This window comes from Synchiropus splendidus, chromosome 15, assembly GCF_027744825.2.
Source record: "Synchiropus splendidus isolate RoL2022-P1 chromosome 15, RoL_Sspl_1.0, whole genome shotgun sequence".
Classification (NCBI taxonomy): Eukaryota; Metazoa; Chordata; class Actinopteri; order Syngnathiformes; family Callionymidae; genus Synchiropus; species Synchiropus splendidus.
The window spans coordinates 267057-277646 of NC_071348.1; the positions used below are offsets into that span (position 1 = coordinate 267057).

General features: G+C 50.2%; 2 protein-coding genes and 1 long non-coding RNA gene across 4 annotated transcripts; all 3 read left to right on the top strand.

Moving 5' to 3' along the window:
- Positions 1-4: 4 nt before the first annotated feature.
- Positions 5-1531, top strand: malsu1 (mitochondrial assembly of ribosomal large subunit 1). The gene is made up of 4 exons (XM_053844082.1): positions 5-610; positions 875-1050; positions 1114-1195; positions 1248-1531. Exons 1-4 carry the CDS (start codon positions 364-366, stop codon positions 1403-1405), a joined length of 663 nt encoding a protein of 220 aa, XP_053700057.1. The 5' UTR covers positions 5-363; the 3' UTR covers positions 1406-1531.
- A 759-nt stretch (positions 1532-2290) lies between these two features.
- Positions 2291-2826, top strand: LOC128772034 (uncharacterized). Its single transcript, XR_008416697.1, has 3 exons — positions 2291-2307; positions 2361-2483; positions 2808-2826. It is a non-coding gene; the product is annotated as an uncharacterized LOC128772034 (long non-coding RNA).
- A 584-nt stretch (positions 2827-3410) lies between these two features.
- Positions 3411-10445, top strand: ice1 (KIAA0947-like (H. sapiens)). Of its 2 annotated transcripts, XM_053887710.1 has the most exons (21): positions 3411-3595; positions 3667-3725; positions 3798-3909; positions 3979-4055; positions 4120-4157; positions 4228-4310; positions 4375-4451; positions 4535-4572; positions 4666-4748; positions 4843-4879; positions 4948-5004; positions 5099-5179; positions 5255-5577; positions 6154-7590; positions 7666-7971; positions 8655-8817; positions 8886-9046; positions 9343-9533; positions 9607-9707; positions 9786-9884; positions 9957-10445. In XM_053887710.1, the coding sequence occupies exons 1-21, from the start codon at positions 3506-3508 to the stop codon at positions 10136-10138; spliced, it is 3795 nt and encodes a 1264-aa protein (XP_053743685.1). In that variant the 5' UTR covers positions 3411-3505; the 3' UTR covers positions 10139-10445. The 2 variants fall into 2 exon arrangements, with proteins under 2 accessions (XP_053743685.1, XP_053743684.1); XM_053887709.1 differs by having other exon boundaries at positions 6154-7971.
- Positions 10446-10590: the final 145 nt, after the last annotated feature.

Genomic DNA, 10590 nt, shown 5'->3' on the forward strand with positions numbered 1-10590 from the left:
GGGTGAAGAAGCAAATAGGGCAGTGACAGTTGTCCCTCACATCCATGTGCATTTGTCATGGCGACAGACAGTTGTGATCATGTGACTTCTTCACACAAGTTTCCCCATGAAGGGACCAATCCGTAGCGTCTTGGATGAGATGAAATAAGACGATCACAATCTTATGGCAGACACGCGAATATTTGAGAACGTTTGGTCATCGATTCATAGCTGAAGTAGTTCTACTTGCACTCCAGTAGGTGGCGTCAATCCAAGAAGTTTGCCAAAATGACTTAACCATAGAAGAAGTCGCGCGAGCCAATCACGTCCCGAGTTTTCCAGCTCCTTCCTGTTTTTGCCCCGCTCGCGACCCACGCTGTCGCCATGAATCGTGCTGTTCCAATCTTTTGCTCTAAGCGCCTCTCGTCGCTTTTGTTGAGAAATAGACCGTTGAAAAGCGCTGGTGATGACGTCGGTTGGGGCCCTCCCAGGCGGCGCGTGACCTCGAGCGGAACCAGTGTCGGGCGACGTCACCATCCCGCGCCTGTCACCGGGAGATGGTGCTCGGACACATCCCGTGACGAGTACGAGCCTGAGGGGCGAACGAGCGAGCGCGCTCCCGCGAGCCAAAGTAAGTGTAAACCTTGTGGAGCAGCTGTGTGACCTTTACTTGCTTCCATGAGACACAATAACAGTGGCTATTATTATTATTTATTTTATTTTTTATTTATTTTTTATTTTATTTATTTATTTACTTTTTGACTGCACGTTATTCCAGAACACTTTCCTAGTTGGTGTTGACCATGGCCATAAATTTGATTCTTTGATTCTGAGCACGTTGTGTCTGCTCAGGTGAATGACCTCGGCTCCGCCGTCTCTCACGCCTCTTTTCCAGGGGCTTCCGAGACCTTCTCTCTGGACGTGCTGGTGTCCCTGCTGCGTCAGGAGAATGCGGTGGACATCTGTGTGATTCGAGTCCCGGAGCAGATCAAGTATGCTCAGTACTTGATCGTCGTCGGTGGTGTGTCGTCCAGGCACCTGTCCGCCATGAGTCGGTATGCCGTCAAAGTGGTAAGAGAGCTGCAACGTTTGAGGCGGCGTGTGTGTGTCGCTCACAGTCAAATGTGGTTGCAGTATAAATACTTGAAGAAGGATGCGCAGCCACACGTCAAGGTTGAAGGCCAGGATGCAGACGACTGGATGTGCATCGATTTCGGTATGTAAATGCTGCTAAGCAAGTGGCCCTCTGAGCGTGGCTCTTGTTGTAGGGACTATGGTGGTTCACCTCATGCTCCCGGAGACCAGGGAAAGGTACGAGCTGGAGAAACTGTGGACCCTGCGCTCCTGTGACGAGCAGCTGCAGAGAATCCCGGCTGAGAAGATCCCAGAGGACTTCACCTATGATCTTGAAGACTCGCAGAATTGAGGGGAATTTTCCGCCTCAGGACTCGGAACAGTTGTGAGGACGAGCCGGACAGATGTTTTTAGCAAAGAGACTTGCTGTCGAAGCCTTGTGTGAACGTTGCTGGCTTTGATTCAATTAAAATCTTCTCCTAAACCAAAATGATGTTCAGTGTTGGCTTCCTGAACATGAGCTGCCCTTTGGTGACGCCGCCACGCTGTGTGCGATGTGAGCGAGTTGAGCTTTCTCAGTACCCCATCTACCTCCTGATCTCCTTTTGACGATGAGGCGAGCTCACACAGCGGGCCGAGGCACTCCTCCGGTCCCGGCCCAGCAAGTGACCGTTCCGTCCCATCGAGCCGCGCTCGCCAGCACATTAGCTTAATGACGCGAGGACGCGGTGTTTGCTGCGAGGACTCGTGTCGTTCCGATGTGTGCTGTGAAGTGCGCTGCCAACTGGCTTCATGATCGAACCATTCAGGAGCGTGGACCTGAACATGGTGTGGCAGGACAGCAGTTGGTGCTACAGACTCTTCGCCTCAGCCCCTCGTGTGGAGACCCTGCCTGACTGCACTGATGTCTTGAGGGAACTCATGATGCGGCTCATTTGTTGCGAGCGCCGCCCCTAAATGGAGCCTTTATAACAGGGCCCCGAGTGAAGACCTGGCAGAGGAGCTGAGGATTCAGGATGTAAGTGGTGGTGGAGACCATGGCTCCATTTTCTTGAACTTTGAACTTTGTTTCAGGGTCCGTTTTGGTGCCACGTCCCTCCACGTTCTGTCTCTCTGCCTGCTGGGGACCGTTCTCCCCGACGGCAGCACCTACCCTGCTAAACCCGTCGGACCCGGGGGAGACGCTTCAGCAGAGGAGCTGGCCAGATATCACTCCGCCCTCAGACACTACATCAACCTCATCACCAGGCAGAGGTCAGTGCTTTGCTCCGAGGCACACAGCCACTCACTGACTTTTCTGCGTCCAGGTATGGGAAGAGGACGAGTCCAGAAGCTCCTTTGGCCCACGTGGTGGTGAGGGAGCAAAGTGTTGCGTCACCCCGCGGTGAAAAGTGTGTCCCTCGACCCCGCTGCTTTTGGGACGAAAGGAGGTACGACACAAGTCAATCACGGCACATCATTATTATTGTTATTATTATCAGACCTTTAGTGATGTGAAACGTTTTCATTACAAGTGTCCCAGCAGTACGGAAACGTTTACAAGAATAAAGCTGGTCCAGTCTGATCCAAAACATAGGAGCATAAATAAACCATATTGGTCTGAAACCATATTGGATGAAGTTTCAGATTGGATTCTTTATTGCTCCACGTTGGAAGAAGTTCTGCCTTCATGTGGTTAAAAAAACAAACAAACAAAAAAAAACGATCGATTCGATTGAGGCGTTTCCCTCGGACTGTCCTTTCTCTGTTCCAAGTGTCGCTGACCTGCGTCCTTCTGTGGGTCTCCGGGTATGAAGCAAAGAAGCAAACCTTCACGCCTGTCCTTCACTTTCCTGCCGCTCCGGGTTAGGGGAGGCTGACGGGTCCCTCTGCTGGCCTTCTGCATGACACGAAGTGAAATAAATCAAGTGTGTGAACCATCCCTCTGGTTTGTGTGCTGTTTTCTTTGCTGCTACTGTGTTTGTTGACAATGTTTGTCTGCGTTTTAAATGTATGCTGCCGTGACAACCCACATTTCCTTATTGTGGGGTGAATAAGGGAATCCACCAGGTGCTTCCTGCATAGTACTAGCTTTTTTACATGCGATCAAATACTTTTATATTTGACACTTTTCCAGTTTGAATGACAACACTGAGTGAGCTGTGGTCGTTTCGATCAACGCCTGAAAAAAAAAGACGCACATCACATGCGATAGTTGGTCCCTCTTGTGTGACTTGGCGAAAAATATTAGCAATAAAGGGTTCAATCAAATTTATATTTGAAAGCGTTTACTGGTTTATTTGACCGAAGTATTATTTTTCAAACAGGCATTCTCACAAGCCCCCAATTTTGGGTCCTGCAGGGGGTCCTTCGTCAACGTGTGCGAAGTTGTTTTGACTTCGATGTCAGTCCACCGGCCCCAGTGTGACGTGGTGGAATATTCGCTCGTTTGTATGTTTTTATTCGTTTTACCATGATGCCTGGAGATAGTCAGCCGAAGGCGCTGTCCGTCGCCGCCGACGCCGCCTCAGGAAAATGTCAGAATTGCTCCGTTTTGCACCAGGTGTGATCCGACTCCGTCCTGCGGTGTTTGCACGATTCAGCCAAGTTATGTGACCGTCCTGTGTGTTACAGAACCTGACGGAATATGTGTCTTCATTTCTGGCGTTGAAAAAGAAGGTCTCCGTTTTAGAGTAGGTGTCACCGGGTCCGGACTTGTTTAGCGGTCGAGGTGGTTTGTAACGTATATTTTGTCGCCTCCCCAGCGACACCATTGGAGTGCAGCATCAGCTAGAAGACTTGCAAATCAGGTTGCTGGCTGAAGAGAAGAAGAGTGCGGATTATGAGTCGATGAAAGCAGAACTGGAGCACCAAAGGGTATGTGGTCTGCTTGTTCTCGTGTTGTGTATATGCAGCATGATCAGATGTAAACAACGTCTTCTTTAGTCTGTCCTTGAGGATTATGAACGATTGGTGGAAGATTTCGACGCGTTGAAGCAGGAGAAACGTGACCTAACGTCTATGTAAGTGAATACTGAAGTCAGCTCTATATGTTGGCCATCAACTTATATGCCTATTATTTCTCAGGAACGAGGGACTTGAGAATAAACTGAAAGAAGTTCAAGGTATGTTCTTGTGAACTGTTGAGACTTTTTCTCTCTAATGGAGTTGAACGATTTGATTTGCGCCTTTAAGACCGTCTGGATGCTCAGGTGGTGGAAAATTCAACGCTTCAGAGAGGGAAGTCGACCGCTGAAAATGCTTTACTGGAAGCACAAGTAAGATTCATGGATGTTTTTTAAATCGCTGACTGTATTTGATAAGTGCATTTCTTTCTCGCAGACATGTGTAAAAACGTTACAGCGACAAGCAGACAAAGTAGACCTTCTAACAAAGGAGCATGCTGAAATAATCGCCGTGTAAGTAGCATTGTGTGTTGTTTTTGAAATTATCGATCCTAAGTCGCTGTGTCTGAATTTCCCTGTGTCTGTTTTATCAACAGAAAAGAGAGCTTGGCCAATAAAGTAGCTGCGCTCGAGGGTGTGTTTGGAACATTATTGTTCACCACTGGAGTTGATGAGTGAGGCAGAATTGTCATTGTGTTGTGTGTGACCTCTTTTCTGTCCGTTCCAGAATCGGTCTCCCAAAGTAACGTACAAATATCTACACTCAGCAAAGAGAAGAGCCTTCTTGAGACAAGCACACGCGACCTCCAGGTCTTGCACACTTTTGACTTGAGAACTCCCCATTACGAGCCACCTATTGTTGCACTGTGAAACGGTAAAACACCGTCTGGATCTCTTCATGTAGGTACGACTGATGCGACTCGAAAGAGAACGGACCAAAGGTGGGAATATGAGACGAAAGGTCCGTCATGGTATGTGTGAAATAAGAACATAGATGTCGTTTCTACAGAGTGGAAATGCGCGTCGACCCAAGCGACGGCAGCTGAGGTCCCCAAGATCGACAAAGGTGAGCGATAACCGCACCTTAAGTACTTCAGAGTGGGTGGTGAGAAATGCCTGAAGCTGTTGTCGTCTTCTCTCTGCTACGTGGGGATGTGCAGCAAGATTTCGGATGCTTCTGGAGAATCTGTGGGCGTGTGTGGATCCTCGCCAGAAGGCGGCAGATGTGCCGCAGCTTCATGGTAGGAGAGCAATATATTTTTTTTTTACTTTCTATTCAAAAGCACATTCATTCTTGAATATTTTTTTTACATCAGAGCCAAACTCCTCGCAAGTGAAACCCGCCCCCCAACAACTCTTCAGTCCTCCGAAAGGAAAATCGTCTCCTCCTTCTCCGGTCGTTGGGAAGTCTGGTCGTACTTTAGTGCGGCAAAACGGTCCTTCTCCTCCTCGTGCTCCAAAAAGTGTCCAGCCCCAAGTTTCCCCGCAGCACAAGAAGAAACCAAACCCCGGGATCAATGGCAAAGGTTCACCCAGAGAGCAGACGTCTGATTTGTTAGATGGACTGGAAATCTCGCTCGCAGAGATCATGGAAGTATTTCAGCCCATTCCTCCCTGCCTGTCCCCGTTAACAATTGTGGTGAGACTGTTTCTCTTTTTGCTGTTTCTCACCGTTTTTCCAAGTGTGCAGTACAGTATGTTCCAAAATTATTAGTAGGGATGCTCCGATCGCTTGCTAAGCGTCAGCTACGTTAACAGCGCTCTCGCTTTCATGAGCCCAGAAAGCTCTTGTGTGTGACGTGTGTCATTTGAAGGCGCCCCCCTGCGCAGCATTGTCCCGCAGGATGTTTACATGACAGATTGAAAGAAGCTCCACAGCAGACGTGCTGCTGCAGAGTGAGCAGCCAGGAGAGAGGAGCGGACGCATCACCGCCAGCGGAGCTTCATCAGAGCGCCGGCTGTCACATGATCGGTTGTTGTGACTGGAAAGTAGTGATCACGCTGAAATCGATCGATCGATTGGAGCATCCCTAATTATTAGTAATATTTACAGCACTATCCACTGTATATCACATCGTTCAGACACTGGTAATGCAGGATGATATCAAGCTTCACAGATGATAAGATATTTTTCTGCCGACTTCCTGGTTAGATAAATCTTGTGCAACTCGATATCCTCTCTGATGTTTTTTTTTTTTTTTTTCAATGTTTCCAGGATGCAGAGATGGAGTCAGATGATGGAGGAGCTGACGCTGCGCCCCCATCTCCCCAAAGTTTCCCTCACACTTTGGCTTCGTCCCTTTTATCCACCAGACGTACTTCACCGCCAAAATCTGAGGACAAAGACTCGACTATGGATGAAAGCACAGTCGAACCAAACCCAAACATCCATGATCATGTCAAACCCTGTGTCGCGGCGGCGCAAGGAGACGAGTGCAAGGCAGAGCGTCAGCACCTGGAGCTCGCAGGTCTGGCGCCCTCCGCGCCACTGCTGTCCTCCACAGCTCATGGTTCAAATTTGGAGGATACTGCAGCGGGGTGCACTGCGTCTGTCTCTGCCGTCTCAGGAAAACTGTTACCTGACACGCAGGATTCTGTTGCGGAAGAGGTTGGGGATGTTCCAGCGAGTCCTGCGGGCGACGCTCAAACCCTGAATGAAAAGACTGAAGAGAGAAACCACACTGATCGGGGATCTGTTACAGGCCAGATTTCAGCTTCGTCGACACATGGTGATGGTGCAGGTGAAGAGAAAACTGAATGGGATTCTGTTCCACGTCGAGCTGTAGAGTCCACAGGGACTGAAACTAGCATCCCTGAAGGAAGGAGCGATGTGGCCGAGGGTGGTGAACAAGATGGAAGCCACTCGACATCTTTGACTGGTTGCCTGCAGCGGTCCTCTCACGAGAGCCCTTCGTTAATGATGGCGGAGGAAGACCATGGTATGAATGACGTGGAGGATGACGTGACTGCGACGGGAGATGATGGCCAATCACTGGACGGGAATTCAAGAAATCCACCGTGTGAGCTGGAGACTGAAATCTCCTGTAAACTGCCATCAGAAGACAGTGTTGAGACGGAGGCTTCCAGCGAGTCGACCACGAACAACAAAACCTTTCAGTCCTTAGAAGAATGTCATGTGAAAGATCAAGTTGGCTTTCCTCGTCAAGAAGAAGAAGGTTCAAATGCCTTGGGACGAGGAGGTGAAGAGAAGGAAGAGAAATGTTTGGAGTCAGAAATGGTGGGACAGAAGGCCAATGGCGCACAGGATGGGAGAGTCTCACCAGATCATTCGTCCACACAACTGTGCCGAGCTCGCTGGGAGATGGGAGCCCCCCTCCCCTCTCTTCTCACGCCTTTAAACCGCTCTCCCAAGGCGGTGAAACAAATCAGTCCTCGCAATGCTATCGGGAAGCTGCTGTTCCCGTCGCCCATGGCCTCTCCCAACACTCAGATGTCACAGACCACCTCTAGCTCCCTCAAGAGTCCCACGCCTTGGTCTCCACTCCAGTTTGGCTCGGCCACTCCAGAACATGCCGTTCCGGTTCCTGGACGTCTGCCTCCTGCGGCCGCGAGCTGCTCACCTGCCACTGGGACGTCTCGGGAGAGCTCCATCGGAAGCCTCAGAGAGGGCAGCATCATCGGCCCCTCAGAGGTGGGTGCCTTGGCGGCGACCAGTGAAAGTCAAACCTCTGGTTTTCTGAATTTCGCTTCCACCGCTTTCACCAAGACTGAGACGAGAGGCGTCAAACGAGCAGCCAGCGGCCGTTCCCCTCGAGCTCAGACCAGCAAGCAGCCCAGGCTCGATCGCTGCACGGCCAGAGTGAGCCCACCTCCTGGCCTCCAAAATCCAGGGCAGGACTTGGATGAGACAGACGACAACATTGTGGAGCGGTGTATGAGGAAGGTGGAGCGACGATGCTTTGATCTGCTGGCTGTGCTCAAGAGCCATATTTTCGTAGGCAACCTTCCAAAGAAGCCTGTGCTCAGGGACGAGGAGAAAGAAGTGGTCTCGCTGATATGTGAGAGGAACTTGGTGAGTCTCCTGGTGGGGAGCAGCTCGGCTCACTCCAGTTCAAGCTGTCAGACGGGAAGAATATGGGCGTTTTCTGTAACCCAAACTACATTTGTGAAACGAAGCTCTGCTTGAATGAGGCGTTCTAGACCAGGGGTTCTTAACCTTACCCAGAACAAACGGGCCGGGGGCCCATTCAATGGAACCGATTCATGATTTCATTTGTGATCAACAACCATATCTCATCTACTGACATGTAAACAAAGCAAAACCTTGTGAAATGATCAGCACAAAGATATTCATTTGTCATGCAAAAGTCCGACCAGCAGCAGAAGGTCATGTTCATCACATTCACTAAAGGAAAAATACACTTGATGTAAACTGTTGAGAAAATGGGAAAACTGAATAAACTTTATATAAGATAAATAACAGTAAGATAAATATAATCAAACCATTTCTAAATATAAACGTATAATAAGACATATTTTATTTAAACTCCAAAGAAGATATAATGAAAGTGTAAATGAAAGTACTCACTACTGCCACCACACGTGGCTCATGTATTAAAACTGAGCGTCTCACGGCCCAGAGGTGAGAAACAAAAACACTTCTAGTGGCCCTCCAGGGTGAAGAATCACTGCTCTAGACACTGAGTCCCAGCTGCGCAGCGTCTCCTGCTCATTTTGCTTCCCTCTTCTCTGAAGGAGAATGACCTGATGATGGCCATCCTGAACAAACTCAAGACTGAGAAGAGAAGTCTTTGCAAGAACTACATGCAGGCCCTGTGTCGGGTTTACACGGCTGTCTGTCGCCAGAGGAGCGACTGGGACGGCGCTCGCGTTCTTGCTCACAGCTTTCTCGCAGAAGGTAAGAAAGAAAAATTGAATGAGAGCACACAGAGTTTGTGACGGCGAGTGTGTTTCTGTGCTCCGCAGATTTCCCAGATTGTGCCAAGCTGATTTTGTTCATGGTGACCACATGGCCTGGAGTTCTCGCTCAGAAAGGTTCTCTATGTCAGGCGATCCATGCTGTCACCAAGCTGAAGGCAGAGGATGAACTCATGGGCTGCCTGTCTTCCTTCCTCCGCTGGGAAAAGGTGAAGAGTAGGGACTGCTCGGCTTTTCTTGGGTTAAATCTGATAGGAAGATGCCCGAGTTTGAGCCAGCTAGAGGCCTTGTGATGGACCACTGAGTGTTACGGTATAAGAGGTATAAGCGGTGTAGCTGTTCATCAATGCCGAGCGCTCGGAGCCTGCCAGCAGATCGTCCCACGCTGGCACAGCAGTTTTCTGTTTGTGGTAGGAGTGACTGAGCAGATGTTGGTCTGCCTCGTCTCCTGCCAGTGGAGGTGTTTGACTATGCGTTTGTTGAGCTGAACCGTGCATCTCCGCAGTGCCCCCCCTGTGACATCGATGAGCTGATCTCCAGAACGCTGTCTGAGATCCGATCCGGAGAGGAGCTGTCCTTCGCACATCACAGCCGACACGGCCAAGATCTTGGGACTGAGACGTGGGAGAAGGTGCACGCGCTGCAACTTCTCTGCACGCACAAAACCTGGAAGTGGACCTACGACAACGTACTGGGGTATTTAGAAAAATAAGCATGTTGAGCAGCGGGACGCGGCGCGACCGCTAACGTCAGCCGTCTTCCTGCGCAGGAACCAGCTCTGGCCCTTGATGAACGCCTGGATGACACAGCCACGAGAGCAGCAGAGCCCGGTGTCTGACGTGTCTGTGGCTGCCGCCCTCCGCCTCATAGGTCAGTTTCTCCTTGAGGAATCCTCTTGTTTCATCGCTACGTGACACGCTGAGCCACGTTTTTTTTTTTTTCATACAGGACGCCTTGGTCAACTTGGAATCAAGGAGAACTGTCTTCCTTTGGTTCGGAATGTTTCCAACATCATCAATACGTTCGGGAGGCACGCGCCAACTGAAGGTACGGCCACGCCAGGAAGAACATGTTCCGTCTGAATCCCGTACACATCAAGTCATGAAGGTTTTGGTGCAGGAGTGCCCTGGCCGGTGCAGTTGGCCGCGGTGTACTGCATCCAAGACCTGTCACCCGCCGACCCAAAGAAAGCTCTGGAAGCGCTGGCTGGCTGGAGGGAGGAGACGCCACGCACCGTCCCTGCTGCTGTCACCAGTTGCATCAACCAGCTGGCGTCTGTCTCGAGACTGATCAAGACCTAAACCATGACATGGTGTCAGGTCCTGTTCACTCTGAAAACCCCTGTCTGCTGAGATGCTCTCAAAGACTCCCAGCTGGGAGAGTGATCATCACATCCGTCGGAGCAGGAGCGTCCAGCAGCCTGGAGTGCTTGTGATTCCATGAGGCACGCCGACATCGAAGCTGGATTCCTGTCTGAAATGACTTTGAACTTGTGCGTGCGCTTGTGTCCCACCCTGCCCATGTTTGGGAGAGGCCAGTCATCGTGTAAATAAGCAGCTTGTTTTTTTTTTTTTTAATTAAAATGTTTCTGACGCTCACACTGGCTCTGGTTTCCTCCCGCTGCCAAAATCAAGGAGGTGAACGTCGAGAGGCCAATGTCGGACACGGCATCCTGAGCTCCATCAAAATGAAAGCATCCCGATTGCACATTCAAACCCCCCCTTTTTCTAATAGCAAAGAAAAGACGCGTCTT

Excerpts from the sequence above, each read along its gene's own strand:
- ice1 (XM_053887709.1), top strand. The coding sequence starts at position 3,506 with ATGATGCCTGGAGATAGTCAGCCGAAGGCGCTGTCCGTCGCCGCCGAC. Across the intron at positions 3,726-3,797 it reads AAGAAGGTCTCCGTTTTAGA|CGACACCATTGGAGTGCAGC; the intron begins GTAGGTGTCACC and ends TCGCCTCCCCAG. Across the intron at positions 4,311-4,374 it reads ATGCTTTACTGGAAGCACAA|ACATGTGTAAAAACGTTACA; the intron begins GTAAGATTCATG and ends TCTTTCTCGCAG.
- malsu1 (XM_053844082.1), top strand. The coding sequence starts at position 364 with ATGAATCGTGCTGTTCCAATCTTTTGCTCTAAGCGCCTCTCGTCGCTT. Across the intron at positions 611-874 it reads GCGCGCTCCCGCGAGCCAAA|GGGCTTCCGAGACCTTCTCT; the intron begins GTAAGTGTAAAC and ends CCTCTTTTCCAG. Across the intron at positions 1,051-1,113 it reads GTCGGTATGCCGTCAAAGTG|TATAAATACTTGAAGAAGGA; the intron begins GTAAGAGAGCTG and ends ATGTGGTTGCAG.